Here is a 22,333-nt window from a genome sequence, read left to right on the forward strand (position 1 = left end):
GTGGTGCTTCCTGGCCTGAGTAAATGACAGAGGGAGGAATATGCTGGACTAGTACCCTTACCTTTGCCTTTCTTTCAATGATGTGTCTTGGTCCACATACAGGTTGTCTCTAGATGTCTTGATTGCATTAGGATGACAAGGTCCCACTGGAGATTGAGCAGTTCCTCCACACCCAGGAGCATGAAGTAACTGACCCATCCTGGTGGATTCCAGTAAATAGTTCTCCTTAAAGGGACAATAGGTCTTGGTGTCCTCATTAACATAGTTCATTGGTCCATGGCAAGCATTAGGACTATTGCTATGCAGTTCGTTCTCCATGCCTTATTTGCCATATTGGGTGACTCAGCCTCAGTTCCTAACCTGGCATGTGGACCAATAGGTCCGACAGGTTGGTCATTTAAATGTATTAACACTTGGGAAGGCACTGTTGTCTATCTGACCAAGGCAGGGTTTCCAGTTAGTAATTTTACCTGTTGAGAACACCATTTTTCTTTTTTAAAAAATATATTTTATTAATTAAGGCATTATAGTTGTCCCATTTCCCTCCTTCACTCCCCTTCACCCTGTACACCCCTCCCTCACCATTCCCCACCTTTGTTCATGTCCATGTGTCACAAGTTCTTTAGATTCTGTATTTCGCATAGTATTCCTGCCCTCCCCCATGTCTATTTTCTACCTACCATCTATGCTACTTATTCTCTGTACCTTCTCCCTGCTTCTCCTCCTCCTCCCACTCCCCTGTTGCTAACCCTCCATGTGATCTCCATTTCTATGGTTCCACTCCTGATCTAGCTGTCCTCTTAGTTTGCTTTTGTTTTAGGTGTGGTTGTTGATAACTGTGAATTTGCTATCCTTTCACTGTTCATGTTTTTTATCTTCTTTTTCCTTAGATAAGTCCCTTTAACATTTCATATAATAAGGTCTTGGTGATGATGAACTCCTTGAACTTGACCTTATCTGAGAAGCACTTTATCTGCCCTTCCATTCTAAATGAAAGCTTTACTGGATAGAGCAATCTTGGATGTAGCTCTTTGGATTTCATGACTTGGAATACTTCTCTCCAGCCCCTTCTGGCCTGTAAGGTCTCTTTTGAGAAATCAGCTGACAGTCTGATGGGTACTCCTTTGTAGGTGACTGTCCCCTTATCTCTTGCTGCTTCTAGAATTCTCTCCTTCATTTTAGTCTTGGCTAATGTAATTATGATGTGCCTTGGTGTGTTCCTTCTTGGGTCCAACTTCTTTGGGACTCTCTGAACTTCCTGGATTTCCTGGAAGTCTATTTCCTTTGCCAGACTGGGGAAGTTCTCCTTTATTATTTGTTCAAATAAGTTTTCCACTCGTGGCTGTTTCCTCTTCCCCTTCTGGTACCGCTATAATTCGGATGTTGGAGCATTTAAAGATGTCCTGGAGGTTCCTAAGCCTCTTGTCATTTTTTTGAATTCTTGTTTCTTCCTTCTTTTCTGTTTGGTTGTTTCTTTCTTCCTTCGGGCCCACCCCCTTGATTTGAGTCCCAGTTTCCTTTCCATCACTATTGGTTTCCTGTGCATTTCCCTTCATTTCAATCAGTTTAGCCTTCATATATTCCTCTATTTTGTGGCTAAAATCAACCAGTTCTGTGAGCATCCTGATCACCAGTATTTTGAACTGTGCATCTGAAAGGTTGGCTCTTTCTTGGTCACTTAGAATTATAGGCTCTGGAGCATTAAGCTGTTCTTGAGTCATAATGTTTGGTCTGTTTGCACCTGTTATGTATGAGGGGTGGAGCCTTAGGTGTTCACCAGGGCCGGGTGAGCCAGGCGCTGGGTTGTGGCGCTGTATGTGGAGGCGGGGTCAGAGAGGGAAAAAATGGCGCTTTGCTCTGCTCAGCTCTCTGTCAGATTTCTGTCCCCTCTGCAGCTTCCCACAAGCCAATTGGGCCCATCTGGTGCTGGTTCCCAGGTGTGTGGGCCCATGTATTCCATGTATTCTCCAGTACCCTGTGGGTCTCTCCAACAAACTCTCTTTGAGTCTGGGAGCCTCTCCCAGCCCCTCGACCCAAGAAAATCTTTCCAGTTGATACTTTCATGCTCTAATTCCCCCTGGGGTCCTAGCCTGCAGGGTCTGCCTTACTGCTTGCTCCTTCGCTTGGTTTATCTGCACGCGAATGAGTGTGCGACCTTGGTCAGCCAGCCGCCCTGTGCCCTCACTTGGTCCTCCCGTCGCCACCCCACACCTGGGGTCCACCAACCACCTCCACCTTCGCTCCTGGGTCAGTCGAACTGAACAATCTTTCCAGCCTGACCCTGTTCTGCCGCTGACTCCGCCCCTCTTATAGGTCTGGCTGAATGGTTCATTGTTGTTGGCCTTCCATACAGTTCAATTTTCACTCTTTTGGCTGCGTCTTTGTTTCTAAAACCTCGATGTCTTTAAATTTAGTTGTGGGGGGCCACAGTGTTTCTACTTTCATCTCCATCTTGGCCAGAAGTCCCAGTATCTCGAGAACACCATTTTTTCTGTTCCACCAGCCCAGCTGCTTGTGGTTCATCGAGCAGCTGGAACCTCCATTTGATATCCTGTTCCTCTGCCAACTCTTATACTTTATGTCCTTTGAAATATGACCTCTGGTCATTATCTATTTGACAGGGGTACCCATACATAGTACTTAGTACTTAGCTTTTCTTGTCTTGTTATGGTAGTGGGCTGATTAGCTTGTTGACATGGGGAGGTTTGAGTTAAACCAGAGGCAATGTTGACAAGCACCAAAGCATATTTGGAGCTCAAGGGAAGGGTGCCTATGTAATGGGTTTGCCAGTGCCTTATTGGTTGGGGGCCTCAGTGACCAGGACTTTTGCTGACACCAGAGCTGTTGCCCTTAGCTTAAGTGCTAGCACCTCCTCCTTAGCAACGTACCATCCTACCCAGGTACTTTGGTATCCACTTTCCTCATTTATCCAAATTTCAATGTTTCCTATTGGGTTAGTTGCTAAAGCTTATGTTATTTATTGCCAAGACATCTGCTTCCTGATTACCTGGAGGTTTAGATGTCTCGCGGCAGGGACATGGAAGACAAGATCGTCATTAACCTCTTGCAAGTGAGCCCCCAAACATTTTCACATTTCTTTTCCCTTAAAGGTTTGTTCATGATCATTTACACTCCCTCCCCATGTTCACCCCCCCCACCCCTGGCCTTCCATTGTCCACGCCACAGAGTCAGTCCTTTTAGAACAGCCCAACCGTCAGTATGCAGTACCAGCAGCCAAGGTTCATACGTGATTCCCAACTAGACCACTCTTCACTTGGCTCATTGTTTTTATCTACTGAAACATCTAATTCAAACAGCAACCCCACCTGGCAGATTCCGAGAGCTTTATAATCTGTTTGACCAGTACTTTTTAAAAAAATATTTGTTTGATGATGCTATTACAGTTGTCCTAACTTCTCCCCCTTTCCCCCTACCATCTAGCACCCCCTACTCCCTCAGGCAATCCCCCAACCATTGTTCATGACCACAGGTTGTGTGCATAAGTTCTTTGGCTACTCCATTTCCTCTACTGTACTTTACATCCTTGTGGCTATTCTGTAACTACTTATTTGTACTTCTTAATCTCCTCACCTCTTCACGCATTCTCCCCTTCCCTCCTCCCATGTGGCAACCTTCTGGTAACTAACTTCTTTTATCTTGCTTTTAAGAGCCTTTCTTTATCTTTAATCTTGGGCCTTTTAATAATGATGTGTCTTGGATTGGGACTCTTTCAACCATCATAATTGGGACTCTCTGTGCTTCCTGGACTTGCATGTCTATTTCCTTCACCAAATTAGGGAAGTTTTCTTTCACTATTTTTTCAGATAGATTTCCAATGTCTTCTCTTTCTCTTCTGGCACCACTATGATGTGAACGTTGGACCTCTGGAAGTTGTCCCAGACATTGTTTACACTATCCTCACTGTTGTGGATTAATATAGTGAGTGCATTTCACAGAGGTCAGGAAGGAAAACAGTGAGAGGTTGGGCTATGTAAGTAGCTTTGAGGGAGCTCCTGGAAAGAATATGCCAAGTGGTAAACACATTTTCTAACAGTTTTTTAGTGGCAGAGGAAGTCTTTAATCAATGCAGATAATAGACATAACTGCAGAACCTACTGGTAACCCATACTAAGTGGCAATTAAATGAAGTTCACTGGGGTAAATGAATGAATGCACAACTTGATAAATGGGGTTTGTCAAGGTGCATGGAGGAACCAAGCAGCCATCCTGGATTTCCAATAACGCCAACTGCTCATTTAATTTAAAGCCACGGTTTACCCATGTTAACTACTCTGATTCAGGAGCAGAGTGCTGTCATGTTACAAGGACATCAGGATGGCAAAACTCTGGCAATGAGGGGTCATTTTTGCAGAAGCAGAAAGGCCTTCATCCACATGTGCCCCAATCTTTACATATTTTGTTGCTGCTGCCTTTTCATGACAGGCAGCTAAGGCATTTAATGTACAGAAGAACCTCATTACTGCTGCGGTTCTTTTAACACATAATTATTGCTTAAGGTCTGCCTAAAAACCTTTTGTTCTACTTAAATCCATTTCATTAGTTCTTTTTTCATTCATCCTTTCTTTTTTAAAGAGAAGCATGCCCTGCTCAGTTGGTCCTGCATTGTCCAGTAAAGCAAAGGTTTGCTGATTAGGTTTCTGGTCCCAGCACATGCCTGGGGGTTTGCTTCCTGGTCAGGGCATGGTCAGGAAGTAAGCAACCAGTCAACTTTCAGACATTTGCATTTTCTCCCTCTTTTTCTCCACCTCTTCCTCTCCCTCTAAAACAAGTAAATAAATGAAATCTTTTTTTTTAAAGAGCAGCTCGATGATTTTGGAGGTTGGTTAGTACAATACAGAGAACACAGGGGAAAAGTACAAATTGGCACTTAAACCAATGCTAGTACTCATTTCATTATGATTATAATTAAGGATATTATTGATTTTTGTTATTCACTGTTCTCTGGAAGTCAAAGCCATTAACGTGAACTTGAGATATATGCACATACGCAAAATACTTTTCATAAGCAACATAAATTTTTCAAATATTGGAAACTGAATATCTGCTGATTTGCATTTTGACGTAATGGAACAAGAAGAGAAAACATTAAACTAAGGAAGGTTATACTGGTAATAAAGCTCTTAAAGCTAAAAAAAGTCTTCTTCTCCCTTTGTAAATATTTAGTATAGGCTACACGATGTCCTGAGAGGATTCATTACGTGAAAAATGTTAACCACAGCTTTAAGACCTTGCTTTGGCAGAAACTAATGAGAAAGCAATTCAGAGATTAAACTTCATCTTTGTTTTCAAATAAGTGGTCTTAATTTTTCTTTCTTTTTCTACTCTATATTTTTTATTGTTTATTCTATTACAGTTGTCCCCGTTTTGCCTCCCTCCACCCAGCCCACTCTTCTAATTTTTGTTCTTAAAGAAAAAGTTTAAGTTAGTTTACTATAAATACATCTGAGCCATTAATTTTTTCGGCTTCCAGGTAAAGTCTAGCACCTTGTTCACACAAAGTGTATGAGAAGAGGTCAGTGGAGGCCATGTAATCAAATTCTGACATCATCCATTCAAGTCCTTGGCCAACCCTTCAGCAGTAAGAGCTCAGCATGCCTGGGTATGCCACTGGTGATCTTCACTAGAACTTAGTTCCAGAAACTGGAAGGTTTCTGCTACAGTCAAGAACTCTTTAACATCTTGTTTATTAGCAAAAATTAGCAGCCTAGCTTTCCTTAGGTCCTCAAGGGCTAACATTTTATACAGTTCTTTTCTAGTTACCAAAATCCTTTCTCTGTACTGTCCACAACTATCATTAAACACTATGTTACCATAGTAAGTGTTTGGAAAGAATGAAGAGATTCTTGGCTGCCAGTATGCCACATTAGGAAATGTGAATTTTTTTATTACAATCTCTTCTACATGACTTTCCATTTTAAGGGATGTGTGTACTTCATTCACAGAAAATTGGTAATGGGTGGTAGTTTTTCCTGCATTATCCAGCCCAACATCCATAACTCTGTGCTCCTGGTGAGTGAACAATCTCCATGCCCTAGTGAAGCGAATCCCCCTTCTTAGGCAGCCCACTGTCTCCAGCCACCGGCTCAGGCCGATGGGGAAGGGAGAGAGCACCAAGCAGAGCCCGCATCTGCTGCTGCTGCTGCTGCTGCCACACTGGCCACCTGCTACTTCCTAGGAACCCGAGGGAGGACAAAGCGCAGGACGTCTTGCCATTGTGTGAGGCCCTGCCGCTACTGCCCCAGCACTTGCCTGGCTCCAGGACATGCCACTTGCATTGTCTGTCACTTGCAATGAGCCTTGTGGGCCACCAACTGCCCCAGCTGCTATGGGTGGGGCCAGCTTATTAGATCTTAACAGTTATGTTTATGTTACCCACTAAAACTATATGACAAAATCAGCTATCATGATAAGTTATTGGTTTTGCTGATAAATTTATAAACATAGGTGTTTGCTTTCTAGTCAGAAAACTTGTTACAATATCTTATCAAGAGCAGACCCACAGTCCAAGAAAACTTGGTCTTTTTAACAGAGAAAAAGATTTTGCATCGGCTTACTTTTGATATTTAAATCTAGCACTTAATTAAATCCATTGTAATCTTAGTGTAACCACACATTAAAATTTCTTCTCAAAGATTTCTTTTCCATAAACCTTCTATAATTTTCCCCTTCCTTCCTTCTGTCCTTCCTTCCTTCCGTCCTTCCTTCCTTCCTTCCTTCCTTCCTTTTCTTCTCTCTCCCTTTCTTCCTCTTCCTCACGCCTTCCCTCCCTTCCTTCCTCTCTCTTTTTGCATCCAGATATTGTCCTGTTTTTCCTCTTTCCACTTTTGAAATAACCAGGCTCACTTTAGGACAAAATTACTTTCTTTTCCTTCAAAAATATATTTCTATGCCTATACTTCCTATTACAGAAAACATATATTATTTTCCCTTCACCTTAATTAGAATTCTTAACCCTTCAATAACTATGTTTAATTAGTTATCTATTTTAATTAAACCAACATACTTAAACTAGCTTTTATTTACTAAAAGTTAATCTTAAATCACATGAACTTGAAAAGCATTTGGTTTAGCTCCTGTTACATTTTCGAGAATTTATATGAGGATTTGTTTGTTTGGGCCAATTAGAGTTTCTTTCCAAATTAGCAAGCCATCCGGGAGTTAAACACACATGCACACACAAATGCAAACGCATACTTATCTAGACACAATGAACATGCCCACAGATGCAAACAGAGACCTCCCTGCTCCCCCAAAATAAGTGGGAACAGTTCAAAGGACTTTTCCTCCTTTTCTTTTCCAGTCTGAGTTTTGAGACTTCCCCACAGCTCAGGCACAGTCTTGAGACACGCTGGTTTTCTCCAGATCTGCAATAAATTCCCTGGCATCGTAGATGTCTGGTCCCACTGTCTGCAGAATCTTTGCTTTCATTCCTGCTGTAAAAGTGGCCCCAGAGCATAGATCACCTGGCACATACCCAGCTCTCTAAGAATTTGCTGTACTTCTTCCCTAGGTTCCCAAGGATCCACTTGCCCAGGAAGAGCTCCATCATTTGGCCGGGCCGTCCTGTGGGACAGAATGATCCAATCTACACGGGAAAGGCTGTCTTGAATTCCTTGGGCACCATGTAGCCACTGTCAAAGGGCAGAGCATGTAGTGATGTTACTAATTTTTTTCTGATTTCTGCCCCATGAGAGGAATACCACCTCCTCATGTGTCCCACTGCTGCATTAGCCAGGCAGGAACACAGACTTGGCCCAGTCTGGCTTAGCCACAAGTGCTTAGGCCCTGTGTCTGTGGCTGCTCGTGTTCTACGTTTGGCAAAGCCGCACGCTAAAGCTGGTTTCCAGTTTACTGGAAACTCCATTAGCCAGTCCTAATACTAACAGAGTTGTAGACATTCCAATATCTTTTTCTAGTTTCAGTTCTTCCTCTGACTTTTATTTTCCTTTAACTTCTAACCTTGGCTTCTGCCTCTAGCCCACAGCTGTGGTCACATTGTTTTGCCGACCCATAATGTGTAACGCATAGCTCCTCAAACACATTAAGACCAGCCAGCATTTTCAGGGCTCCCCTGTATCCATGCAGGGGTCCGCATGCACCTAGCATATGGGCCACCCCTACGCACGAAAAGTAGATGGCTAACCATGAATTCTCCCCATGGCTGTCTCTTTCCCAAGGTCCGTTTTTCCTGTCTCCTGGTTCACTCTTCTCCACAGCCAACCATACTGGATTAGTTTATCCTAATGACTTCATTTTAACTTGATTGCCTCTGTAAAGAGCCTATTTTTATTTTTATTTTTAAAGATTTTATTTATTTATTTTAGAGAGGGGAAGGGAGGGAGAAAGAGAGGGAGAGAAACATCAATGGGTGATTGCCTCTCATGTGCCTCTTGTTGGGGACCTGGCCTGTAACCCAGGCATGTGGCCTGACTGGGAATTGAACCAGTGACCCTTTGGTTTGCAGGCTGGCACTCAATCCACTGAGCCACACCAACTAGGGCAAGAGCCTATTTTTAAATAAAGTCACATTCTCAAGTACTGGGATTGTTATACCAAAGCACACCCACATATCTTTTTGGGGGAGGATACAATTTCAATAATACCAAGGATGGTAGAAACTGGACAAGAATACAAGAGAAGATGAATGGTTAGTGGGCACTGTCTTCCTAGCACACACCGTGATCAGGAGGCAATTCCATTATAGGCTTTCATAAGTTAAGATAGATGATAGGAAAAAAATGAAACACAGGATCATTAGAAAAGTAGAGACTTTTAATTGGGGGCATTATGAGTGTTCCAAAGGGCAATAAAAAATTGGACAGTGGCGACAGAGGGATCTTCAGGGGATAGTTAATTAGAGCATATTGAGCTGTGGGATGTCCTGTCTGGGAGGTGCCACAAACAGAGTGGCCATTTTTTAGCTTATAAGTTGATAATTCCCTGCTATGAGACCTGACTTCAGATTACCACTGCCTTTGCTTCCAGAAAGTGGTGGCCCCTCAAAGTGAGGGTTGTGAAATAGAGGTGATAACATGCCATGATGGATTGGACAAGGAGTTTCTCATGGTGCCTTTTCCTCTTTTTGTGGTGCAAAAAACCCAAACCAAACCAACCCCCTCTCCCCCCTCCCCCTGAAATCTTTGTTTCCTGTTTTCTTCCTGGGCTGTCCAGAAAAGCTTGGAAGTATTACTCTGCAAATGCCCGACAACCCTCACCCATGTCCAAATAAATAAAACTGAACCAATACCAAATCCAAGCTCAAAACAATTTTCTTTAGGAGAAGAATACATATGTTAGAAACGACCCCTTAGTAGCCTCCAAGTACTAGGACTCATTTTTCTCTGCTAAAAAACCAGCTGTTCCTTTCCACTTTGAAATCATTAGGTTGACCTTAAAAGTTGGTGCAGTATTTAAAACTATGTTAGATCAGCAGTACAACATTTACAACATCCAGGGTAAAAAGGGGGTTCTGACAAAGAAGACAGGAGAAAAGAATGGGAAGAGGAAGAAAGGGATAGGGAGGGCAACCAATGAAAAATTAAAGAACTATTTATGTTGACCACTGTTACCAATGGTGTCCCAGGTACTGTTTCATTTTTGATTGTTTCTCCTCCTACAAACTCAAACTCCTTACAGACCGGACAATGCCTTATTCATCTTTGTTTTCCCAGCGCCCAGCAGGATACTGGACAGACAGTATGTGTTCAGGAAATATTTGTTGGCCTGAATCAAACCACAGTGAACACTGTAAAATTTAAATTTCATAGCTAACCTCTGGGCAAAGGTATGTTTATGGACAGAAGACTTTTATAGACAAGCTTTTAGATTAAATTGTGAAAAATATAGATTTCTGGGCCCTGCCCTAGAAATTTTAATCTATATGGTCTGTTGTGGGGGGTGGGGGGTGGGGGGGCCTGAGGATCTGCAGTTCCAATAAATGCCTTGGGTGTTTTTGTTAGTTTGGGAACCAAAGGCATCTTGTAAACTAACACATCAGATCTCTTAGGCCCTGGTATTACCCTATTACTTTAAACTCTGTCTCTTGAAGCTTGATCCAAAAAGAATATATGACCATTCTAACACGTGAATTTACCACAGAGATTAAAGAAGCAGACGACAGTCACAGATGCTTCTTCCAATGTCTGGTCTTCTTGCGGGGTCTGCAGATTCCCGAGAGCCCCCAGTCTCCAGTGCTGTGAAAGACCCACCATAACAGGGAAGATACACGGAGGTGAACACCAGTCAGGAGGTGTTAACTTGCCTTAGAGGGGCTTTGAAACCTTTGAACTGCTTACAGATCATTAGCATTTGAAGGAGATAAGTTGAGAGAGGAAAGGAGATTAAAGGTGTTAATAGAGAAAAAAACCTAACGAAATGTTAATATTTTGTGAGACATTTAAGTTCTGTAGTAAAGAAATGTTCATTAGCCGTGGCCAGGTGGCTCGGTTGGTTGGAGCGACGTCCTGTACACCAAAAGGTTTCAGGTTTGATCTCTGGTCAGGTCACATACCTAGGTTTGGGGTTTGATCCACCACCTATCTCGGGGGCACGTCTGGGAGGCAGCCAACTGATGTTTCTCTCTTGCTTTAAAACAAACAATAACAACAAACAACAAATATATGCACAGGAGAGGATTTTAAAAAAGAAAAAGAAAAAAATGATGTTCATTAAAACTACACGGAGGCCCTGGCTGGGTAGCTCAGTTGGTTAGATTGTCCTCCGGGAAAGCTGAGGTTTGTGGGTTCCATCTCCAGTCAGGACACACACAAGAAGCAACCAGTGAATGCCCCGATTAGAGGAACAGCAAATCGATGTTTCTGTCTTTCTCCCCCTGCCTCTTTCTCTCTAAAAATCAATCCTCTAACAAAACAAAACAAAACAAAACAAAACAAAAAAACAAAACAAAACACAAACCACATTGAGAAACAGGGGTGGGGAAACACCTGCTGTGTCTCAAATGTGAACTCCCTGGGCAGATATTAAAATGGACTCAATGGGTAGGTAACCCTAATTTGAAGTCAATTATCAGGGATGAAGTGTTGCATTGTTCATTGAAAACACTTGTAATAAGTGAGCATCACTCCTGCCAATATACTGGGACCCACCCATAGTCACTGACCACAGCCTTTATCAAGACTACCTAGCCAGAGGAATCCACAGAAAATAACAAAACAGGAAAGCATTTGCATGGTATTTTACAGATTCCTCTTTTTTCAGTAGTAACCTCTGAGGAAAGTGGGTTATTTGCTGTCATTTCCAGTACATAGATAAGTGAACTCAGACCCAAGGGGCTCACCTGACACACCCAGTAACTCCTGGGTAGTAAAAGCTGTGCTGTTAGGTTACATCTCCCGGAGTCCTCCCTCACCACACTGACGCACTGGCCGAGCGCAATACAACACCATAAACACCATACAAATATTACCTGGGATGAGAGTCAACATCCTATTTGACCCACACTGTATTCCTTTGCTTTAGGTAGGCTCGGAATCACTTCCTCTCTACACAGAAGGTAACTGGCGCCCAAAAGTAGTGTGACGATGTACGGAGCTGTAAAAAGCAGAGCGTGTAGGTGGAGCCCAGCTCTGACTCCATAAGTCAGATAAGGCTTTGGTAGCGGTGCCTGGAAGTCAAAGATGAGAGCCCGACCCACCGAGGAGCGCTCGCAGGTAAGCGGGGCTGTGGCGAGGGTAACGCAAAGGGCCTTGGGCGTTTACCAGATCTGAGCCCAGGGCCTTGAGTGCCTGTGGGTGGGGTCAGTCGCAATGTTATCTAACTAGGATCTGGAAGAGCTAAGGTTAGTCTGGGGTTTCCAGTAACACAGGGTGTGTACTAAGGGGCAGGTCCCCGAAGTTCAGCTTAGGCGGCGGGGACAAGTCCCTGGAGAGGAGGCAGCTCTCTGGTTCCGATCCGGCCAGCGGCAGAGGAGGCGCAACGTAGTGTGAGCCCAGAGCGGCAAGGACGAGAAGGTGCGGTTCGGAGAGGCCCGGGGCACTGGACCCGGTGAGTCCCAGCGCGCTCAGCGGTGGAGTGCCCGAGCGATGAGAGTGCAAGGCAAGGTAAACGCCGGCCCCACCCCCACCCGCCCCTCGGTCCCTCTACCTGGCGCCGTGGGGGATTCTCAGCCTCCAGTTCCACGCAGGGTTCTCTCCATTGCTGGAGCTGAGCGCAGCAGGAAGTTCTGGGGGCTTGGAGAGCAAGGGCAACCGCGGTTGCTGGGGACGCTCGGCAAAGAAGTGAGCTTGTGGAGTTAGGGAGAGGAATGGAGATCCGGGTTGTGCCTGGGTCTCCGGTAAGGTGGCCAAACCTCAATCTGGCTATCACTTAACCTATTTTGTTTGGATTGGCACACAATATGTGTAAGTACTACTTATTGAGCGAATTGGATTTTAGGTAGTACAAGGTGCTGGATCACTTTAATTCCTTCCCGAGGTGCACCACTAGCTACCATCTTGGGCTAGCTACTTAACCTCTGTGCTTTGGCTTCTTCATCTGGAAAATGGGACGATAGTTATAATTTGAAGATTAAATGAGATGCTATATATGCAGTGCACTTAGAATAATAATGCCTAACACCTTTAGCAGGTTGCAAGAGTTTGTGATTGTTATTATTTCATCCTGTCAATCTTGTCAATAATACTAGGAGGTCTACATATCATTGTCCGCTCCCTCTCCCCCATCCTCCATTGGTTTACAGGAGCGGAGGTAAATGAAACTGAGGGAGAAACATAGAGTTCACATTTGAACCCAGGACAGTGCTTTAAAACACTAAGAGCATGGATATTCTATCTATACATACGATTTTGATCATTCTAGGGAGAAGGTGGATCACCCTTAACTGTTATAGTGGAAAACCGAGTGCTTTAATTTCTTCCCCCCTGTATGCAAATGTTGTTGTTTCATTTTTCACCTGCTTGGGATTTTTCCACTACTGACAAAACATTAGATGTTCTGCCTTTCCTGGAATCTGGGTTTAGCTGTACAAATCCGTTTGACTGTTTTTTAGGTCTCCCCTTCGCCCCCTGCCCCACTCACTTGTAAAACAACTTATCCTCAGAATATAGTTATCTCATAATTTTTAGTTAGGTCAGCATTATTATGCCTTCCTGTACACTGTGGAGAGTCGAGTAACTGATTTTCTTCCAGAGTGTTCTTTCTGTGTGTGCTTGCAGAGCTTTCTATGGAGTTTTCACTAATTTAACTGCAAGTTCTTCTATAGTTACCTAAATCTTCTCTCACAATGTTCCAGTTAGATAACTAGCGAATTTAGATAACAGCTGTAACTTCGTCTTCTGGAATACAGCTTTCTGACCTGCCTTGGCCATCTATCTGCACTGGGTGCCCTTGATGTTTGATGCACAGCTGCTATTTTCGGCTCTCTTCATGGTTATGCTGGGGATTCTCTTTGCTTCTCCGTTATTCCAACAGGAAGTTTTCTTTCTACCCCTCATCCTCATCCCTCTTCAATCCAGAGGTAATTAAGCTGTTGGAATTGGAGCATATTATTTACAGATACAAAGTATTGGGATTAGAGGTATATTATTACATACATATGTATTTGTTGTTTGACTTTTGCATTTGTTTTTACATAAAGAGAATCACACTGTATATGTTGATATGCAATATGATTCCTTTAAAAATAGCTCCTGGGGATCTTTCCATGTCAATGTATATTGATGCTTTCTTGAATGACATGTTCAGATGAACTGGGTCAATGAAGATCATGCATATAAGATTTTCTTGCTACCCTTGTGCTTTTCTCTTCAAGACCAATCATTCTTCTAGATTCATTCAGCCAACACATATTTACTGAATGTCAGCCATGTGCTAGGTTCTGTTTCAGAACCTGAGGATATACAATGAACTAAACTTTTATTTTTGAGGTGGAGAGGATGGTGAGATGCTTCTTGATGATAGAACTGAGCTCAGCTGCAGCTTTAGTTAGCTTGTTTTTCCTCTCATGGAGTACAGATGTTGTAAAATCAAGTCTCTTTCTCTTTCTGTCTCTGTCTCTCTGTTGGTAGGAAATCATGACAATTGCCAGTTGCGCTATATGAGTTGTGTGCTACCAGAGCAACAGAATTATACCCCTGAGATATATATATAGAAATAGATTTCCTGAGTGGATAAACAAAATGTGGTGTATATGTGTATATGCATACAATAGAGCATTACCCAGCCTTCAAAAGTAAGGAAATTCTGACATGTGCTATAACCTAGATGAACTGGGGAGGGCATTATGCTAAGCAAAATAGCCCATCACAAAAAGATATAGTATGACTGCACTTATGTGATCTATTTACAATATAGGTAATTCATAGAAAGAAAGGATAGAATAGAGGTTGCCAGAGGCTGGGTGGAGAGAGAATGGGAAATTGTTTAATGGGCATGAAGTTTCATTTTGCAGGATGACAAAACACATTTATGTATATTTAATGACACCAAGCTGTACTCTTAGAAATGGTTAAAATTGTGAATTCTGCATGATGTGTATTTTACCACAATTAAGGGAAAAAAGATTTTCACACAAAATCCATAATGTGATTTGTCCTGTACTCTGAATACAGAGATTGAACCTACTATATTCAGCTGGGTTCAGCCTTTGCCTGGAATCCATGACTCTTTTGGGCTGTATGGTGGGATCGCAGTGGGCTGCTCTGGAAACTTCCTTCTGATGGTCTTGGCACCAGAGCTTTTAGTGGGTCCCCTGTTAGGGGCAGCTCAGTGCTGTTTCCCCTTTCTCTTTACACGTGTTGGTATTTCTGTATCTCTGGGGAAGAAGTTCCTCAGTTATTTACAGATAAACTCTGCGACTATTTTGGAGTGATTATTTCTGAGTGACATGCGGTTGGGGGCAGCGGGAAGGGGCCACTGTGTTTGTCTCAGAGTTTGCATTCTTTCTCAGGGTTTGGAAGTACGGGTCTCTTCCAGAGCATCCCTGTCCATTTTGCTTGGAAGTGAAGATGTTTACTTGGTACTAGGGACAGGTGCTTTCCCAGGCCTTGGTTCTTCCTCATTTTCCCACATTTGTCCTGTGTGCTGGCTGTGGATGTTGAAATAGTCCAGGACCAGATAAGGGTCATCAGGTATTTGGGATTGCGACTGTGCTGGGTATCTTGTCTGAAGAGATAAGCCTGGTGAATTTGAATATTGCTTTTTCTTGCACTTCTTCCTAAACTATGTGTGACCTTCATACAGAATTTTCTTTCAGGCAGACTGAAAACACAATGGGGCGAATGACTATGGGCAACCCAAGTTCTCGTCTCACTTTATTGATTGTGGGCTCGGAGGGTTTTTCTTTAAAAAATTTTTGTTTTTAATTTAAATATTTTATTTATTTATTTATTTGTAGAGAGGGGGGAAGGGAGGGAGAAAGAGAGGGAGAGAAACATTGATTGGTTGCTTCTCACATGCCCCCAACTGGGGACCTGGTCCACAACCCAGGCATGTGCTCTGACTGGAATTGAACCAGTGATTTTTTGGTTTGTAGGCTGGAGTACAATCCACTAAGGCATACCAGCCAGGGCAGAATTTTTTTTTTATGTATTGCTTTTTAGAGGAAGAGAAAAGTGTGGTGGGGAGAGATTTGTTATTCCACTTACTGATGTATGCGTTAGTTGATTTTCATATATGCCCTGACCAGGGATTGAATCCACAACCTTGGTGTATTGGTGTTGGCATCATTCCCTTCCAGGTGAGCTATTTGGGCAGGGCCTGAGCTTCTTTAGAAAGGTCATTTTTGATGTAAGCAAACCACCTGTCCCAGGGGGGAAATATCCCTGACTGTTAGAAACTTGTGTTTTCTGTAGCAAGTCTGCTGGGTGACCTCGGAGGAAACACACTGTTGGGATTTTTCTCCCCTGCCCTGTGTATGAGTTTAACATTCTCTTTATTTTCCCAGCATTGAGGTGTATTCAGATATGAGCCAAGAGGTCCTGATCAAGTTGCGCACACAAACCAAAGGGACTTAGGTTTAGGCAAAACTTTGCTTGTGTGAAAACCATCTGCCGTTTTGGGAAAACCCAGCATGTTGTTAACTTTCCCTCTGTTGCAACTGAAAAAGGAGCAGGACATAGTAATGGTAAACCCTCTAGAAATGTTAGCAGGGAGGTGGAAGAGTAATGAAAGGAACCAAAAGTCAGAAAATGTAGTTTTACTGATGGCTACGCAGCCTCCTGGCCTTGGGTAAGTTACCTCCTTTTCCGTATCTGCAAAGCAAAGGGCCACCTCCTTCTGAGAGCTGTGGAGTATGGAGTCAGAGGTTCCTTGGAAAATCTATCACAACAATAGCTCAGAGGCTGCAAAACTCAAGCTCGAATGGAGACCCTGCCTGGGGGGGCCTAAGGTGAGCTGGTTAGTGCAGACCGGGTCAGTGAAGGGCTGTCCACCTGGCCCCAGAGACTGTTTCCAGTTGGAATACAAGCCTAGTATTGTCATACTGGGTTTTTTCCCCCTTTTAAAGAAAATGCAGATATACAGATTCTTTCCCAAATGGAACTTCTTAGTTTTGACATTTTACTAGTTGTTTCAGAGGATTAAACATATTTTATGAGTGGAACAAAGCATAGCTGTAGCCTGTTTTCTGCCTGTGGACAGAAATATATGTATATTTTGTTTCCACTGAGATGGCTTTCCCCTCCTTCTTTATTTCTGCCTGTGCCAATCCTTCTTTTAAAATTTGTATTGAGATTTATTGAAATATAATTCATACATCATATAATTCACCCATTTAATGTGTACAATTTAGTGGCTTTTAGTATATTCAGAGTTGTACATCCATCACCACAGTCAGTTTTAGAACATACTCATCATCCTAAAAAGAAATCCCATACCCCTTAGCTGCCTGTCCCCAGTCTCCCCATCCCCACCAGCTCTAGGTAAGCACTGATCTACTTTCTGCCTCCATGCATTTGCCTATTCTGGGCATTTTATATAAATAGACTTAGAATATGTCTTTCATTGTAATTAGCTTCTTTTACTTAACCTAATGTTTTCAAGGTTCTTCTATGTTGTAGCATGGGTGACTACTTTACTTCTTTGTGTTGCTGAATGGTATCACATTGTATGAATACAACACATTTATCCACTTAACAAGTGATGGATATTTAGGTTATTTGTGCTTTTTGGTTGTTGTGAATAATGATGCCATGAACATTCGTGTACAAGTTTTCGTGTGGACATTTGGTTTCATTTCTCGTGGGTAGATACCCAGAAGTGGACTGCATCTAATTCTATGTGGTGATCCTGTGTTTAACCTTTGGAGGAACTGTTTTTCAAAACAGCCGCTCCACTCGGCACCAACAATCTGTGCGAGTTCTAATTTCTGCCCATTCTCCTCAACACTTTGTACTGTCTGACTTTTTGATAATAGCCATTCTAGTCGGTGTGAAGAGGTATCTCATTGTGTTTAGGAATTGAATTTCTATAATAACTAATGATGTTGAGAGCTTTTCATGTGTTCTCTGGCCATTTGTATATCTTCTTTGCATGAGTGTATATTCAGGTCCTTTGTGCAGCAATGATTTTGGATCCAGCCCTTGAGATTTTCTCCTGAGAAATGCACGTATTCACCTCCACATGAAAGTTGTTATACAGTATCTAGAGGTTCATGGCCCTCTTGCTGTCTCTCTGTGGGTCTAAGGATACCCCTAGAAGACGTGCTATATAGTGGGGGCTTTTCTGGGCATTTTATATACTTGATCTTATTTCTATCTACTAGGGACCTCACAGGATTTGAGTGGGGGATCAGATGCTTGGGAAAGTGATTTTGTAAACTCTAAAACACTACACAGCTTTAGTCATTGGTATAGGTGCATGTTCTGCAAATAAATGATGGTGAAATGAAGTTGTGAAGGGCATGAACTTGAATCAGACTGATCCTGTTTGGATCCTGGTGTCATTTTTATGGGCTATTATGTTCTTGGGAAAATTACTCAACTCCTCTGACTCATTAGTGTCAGAGGACACTAATAAGTGTCCTTATTAGTGAAATGGAGATAATAACTGCCCCTACTTCCCACATGGACAGAGTTAATATAAACAGAGTGCTTTGCCTTGTGCGGGTGGGTGCATAGAGTGTGCTGAATAAATTGTTAACCTGCTGCTGTGAACTGAATGTGTCTCCCAATTTCATATGTTGAAGCACGATATGCAATGTGATGGTATTTGGAGGTGGAGCCTATGGCATGTAATTAGGTCTTGAGGGTGGAGCCTCAAGAGTGAGGTTAGTGCCCTTTTAAGAAGACACGCAGGAGAGATGGTATCTGTCTACCATGTGAAGATGCAGGGAAAAGGTGGCCATTGTAAACCAAGAAGAGGGCTCTCGCCAGAACTTGAGCATGCGAGCTGTCTGGTTTTGGATTTCCAGTCTCCAGAACTGTGAGAAGTAAATTTTTTTTTTTTGTATAAACTACCCAGTCAATGTATTCTGTTAGAGTAGCCCAAACTGACTAAGATACCTACTGTTACCATTATCTTACAGAATGGGCCTGTTTCATATCTTCTAGTGGAGCATCTTGGTCTTTAAATGTGAAAATATCTTTTTTTTTAATGGAGAAAATACATACCCTCCATTGATCTTTTAAAGGGCCAAGAGGTTTTTGTAAATTAAATCTTATAACATCAAAAAGAGCAAGTTTCTCCCAGCAGTGTTAAAGTCTCTTGGGGCCTATACAGACCCTTGGTTTAGATCAGTTAATGCTCTCTGACCATTGCCAGCACTCTTAGTGTCTGTTTTAAAGTGATTTAGAAAACAAAACAAAATCCCAATCTTTGTTCTTACCTGGACAAGAGACACACAGCTTTCTAAGCAGGCAGTTTTGCTTTCTGAACACAGGGTCAAGCAAGTAGATATTGTCCAATGAAAATAGAGAAGAGGGTCTCAGGGAGTGGGCAGTGGGCAGGGGAGAGTAATGGGGGAAAAATCAGGACCACTGTAATTGAACAATAGTAAAATTTTTTTTAAAGAGAAGAGGGTCCAAAGTATTAAAATTTCAACTCTTTCTAGAATTAGCTAGAGTTTTTGGTATAAGACTTTACTGATTGGATCTTTGTTTTTGAACAGAATAAAGAGACAAGCCATTCAAGGTCCTGTTTTGGTCTCTTGAGTTTCTTTCTTTTTTTGAAATGGTTATTTGCAAAAATTTGCCAATTCTTTGTGTTGTGATTTATGGCGCATGGACTTTTGACCTACATAATACTAATCCAGATGGACTGTGATAAAAAATGTGCTTCTCAGAGGCTCAAACTCAGGATCTTCAGATTATGAGACTGACACACTGCTGGCCACACTAAGAAGGAAGGTTGGTCTCTTGAGTTCCATGCAGCCATAGCCCTTAGAGGGAAGCCACATTCTTGAGAAGCCATTCTTACAGTGGAGATATTTCTGATAGAAATTGCATCTTGTTAGCTGGTATCCGGGCTCAGCAAATATTGAGTGTGATGAGCAAGGCAGATGGATGAAGAACCAGGAGGCTTTTACCCTGAGGAAGCCCTTTGAAGTCCTTTTCTGTGGGGACTTCTTTTTTTAAACATTTTTTTAAATGATGGCTTAGACTAGAGGAAGGGGAAGAGAGAGGGAGAGGGAGTTAGATAAATGGATAGGTGATAGATAAACACTGATTCAAAGAAGACACATGATTGCTTGCCTCCCATACGCACCCTGAACAGGGATCCAACTCACAACGTTTTGGTGTATGGGATGATGCTCTCTCTAACCATTGGAGCCACCCAGCCAGAGATGTGCAGTCTTCTTGACGTCAGAGTTTGTTCTTTAAATTTGAATGGAAAACTCTGTAAGGTCTAGGTCACCAGTAAGTTTCTGAGCATCACTGGGATTCCAGTGTTGTCAGTTTTGTTCTCTGACCTACAGACAATTTGTGTGTCTCGTACATTGCATGTGTGTGTGGCCTGGGCTTTGTTTGAGAAGAATTTGTCATGACACTTAACACATGACACGGGAGACTTTATTCAAGAGGGACTACTGCAGTGGGGGAAGAAAAGATTGGACTCAACTCCAGTGAGGAACAAGTAGAGGTTTATAGCCAAGGAATAGGATTGAAGGGTCGGGTCAGTGCTGGGAAAATGACTCAGAGGGTACATTAAGGCTAGGGGATTCTTGCTAGACCAACACAACAGGAGTCTTACTGAAGGCAGACCAGTGTAGTTGTATACCAGGGGTGGGGAATTTTTACTAAATGAGCTCAGTGGATTCTTGTTACAACTGGAGCATGGGGTCAAAGACAGAGGCCAAAACTGAGGCCTAGTCAGGAAGAGGGGTCAAGTCAAAAAGAGCCTGACTCCAGTTTGGTCAAGGAGGGTCTTTGTCAGTTTGCCACTGGAGGTGGCTAAGGTAGACTGTTCCTCCTTATTATACAATCATTCAATGTTGTGAGCCTTGGAGTGACACATTCTTAAAAAAGAAAAGCTGCTTTTATTTTGATTAAATCCTCTTTTATAATTGCCTTTTGGGTCATTTCAAAGTCTCTTCCTTATGGATAGAATATATTTCTTCTCATCTTATAATATCAAGGGAAATCAAATACAGAAAAAACATCCTCCTAACCAAAACCCAGTGAAAGTGGAAAGTGGTTCTGTAACCTGGCTCCCAGTGACTTAGAGAAAGGTGTTGGGTGGTAGCTGTGTTCCCCTTTCCTTCCTGAATTGCATTAAAAGTATAGTTCGTTTATAAACAACAACATTGGAACTTGACAATCAAGTGTAATAGCCAGAGCAGAAATTGGAAATTTTTTTCCTAGGAAATGATATTTTGCATCTCTATCACTCACAGCATTCTTGGTCTCCCAGTGACAGACTTCTGATTCTCAACTTCCCGAACTACCCTCATTTTTTTTTAAAGGATCTTTTTTCCTCCTAGCATTTTAGGGGAATTAGTTATCCTGGATATGGTCTTATTTTTCTGGAAAAACAAAAACAAAAACTGATTTTTGCCCTATCCTAAATTTTTACCTTAAATTAAGATAAAAATGTTACAGAGACAGACTCATAGATAGAGAACAAATGACAGCTAGTGGTGGGCTGGAGGGAGGTTGGGGGTGGAGGGACTGGGCGAAAAGGAAAAGGGACTCATGGACATGGACGACAGTGTGGTAATTGGTGAGGGGAGGGTTGTATAAGGGGACTAAATAGTAATGGAAAAAATATAATGAAGATTATATATTTTTTAAAAAATTAAAAAAAATTATATAGAGAGAGTTAGTAAAATAAATAAATAAAGCTAACTGATGTGGGACCTTAATTACATCTGCCAACTCTCTTCACAGCAAGACCTCAATTAGTGTTAGATTGAATACCTGAGATTAGGTAGGTGTGTGTACGCCAGGGAGTGAGAAACTTGAGGACTCTCTTAGAATTCTGCCCACCACATCATGAACCCACCCTTCAGCTAAAGAAAGAAAATGTTCTAACAACCTGATGTCCCTGTGTGCACCTCCTTCCTCTACCATACTGAATATAGTGTTTTTCAGTTCTTTATGCTTTTCTTATATATGTATGTACCCCTAACCAATGTAGATTTTTTTATGATTTTATTTATTTATTTCTAGAGAGAAGGAAAGGGAGGAAGGAAGAAAGGGAGGGAAACATCAATGTGGGAGAGACATACAGATTGGTTGCCTCTTGCATGCCCCCAACTGGGGACCTGGCCTGCAACCCAGGCATGTGCCCCAATCGGGAATCGAAATAGCGACCTTTCAGTCCTCAGGCTGGTGCTCGATCCACTGAGCCCACCAGCTAGGGTGACTGTATTTTTCTAACCATAAAAAAACATATTTTAACATTCCCCCATCTTAGATTTCTATTATTTTAATTACAGTATACATCTCAAATAGATTTTTTAACAATTTAAGTAAAAAATATTAAAGATGGAGATAAAAATCTCACATTAAGATATAAGATTTAAGGAAGAAAATACTCTGAGTAGATAACTGGTGAACTCTCTTGAAAACGAATCTGCCAAAATTGCATCCTGCAGAAACAAATGTGTGGCACCCTGAGAGATGACCCTTGGTCAGATATACTTAGGGGAACAATGGAAAGTTTGTCCTCTTTATAAAGTCACAAGAATGGTATGTGCTTATATTATCAGAAAACATATTCTTTTCCTCCCATGTACTACCATTGTTCTGTTGGATATGTTCTAGAAAACTATGATAAAGTACTCGTGTATGTGCCCGGAACTCAGTAGACACTGTGGATACTACAATGAACAAGACAATTCCCTTTCTTGTGGGGCTTAGAGTACCTGGGTCTAAATAGGTCAAAACAAAAATCAATCAAATTTTAAAAACCTGAA

General features: G+C 42.2%; 1 protein-coding gene and 1 pseudogene across 6 annotated transcripts in view; one reads left to right on the forward strand and one right to left on the reverse strand.

Moving 5' to 3' along the window:
* Positions 1 to 22,333, forward strand: part of TRPM6 (transient receptor potential cation channel subfamily M member 6) — a 150,696-nt gene that overhangs the window by 14,486 nt on the left and 113,877 nt on the right. The window contains exon 2 of one of the 6 annotated variants that reach the window (XM_037030310.1): positions 11,500 to 11,690. The exons of 4 other annotated variants lie outside the window; for them this stretch is intronic. In XM_037030310.1, coding sequence (XP_036886205.1) covers positions 11,658 to 11,690 — 33 coding nt within the window. In that variant the 5' untranslated portion in view covers positions 11,500 to 11,657. Of the gene's footprint in view, positions 1 to 11,499; positions 11,691 to 11,871; positions 12,081 to 22,333 lie in introns of those variants that run through there. One more of the 6 variants, XM_037030311.1, reaches the window with a different exon arrangement.
* On the reverse strand, positions 5,430 to 7,570 carry LOC118976075 (ADP-ribosylation factor-like protein 5A; annotated as a pseudogene).

This window comes from Sturnira hondurensis, unplaced genomic scaffold (assembly GCF_014824575.4).
Source record: "Sturnira hondurensis isolate 20B ecotype Veracruz unplaced genomic scaffold, ASM1482457v3 Scaffold0020642, whole genome shotgun sequence".
NCBI classification, from domain to species: domain Eukaryota; kingdom Metazoa; phylum Chordata; class Mammalia; order Chiroptera; family Phyllostomidae; genus Sturnira; species Sturnira hondurensis.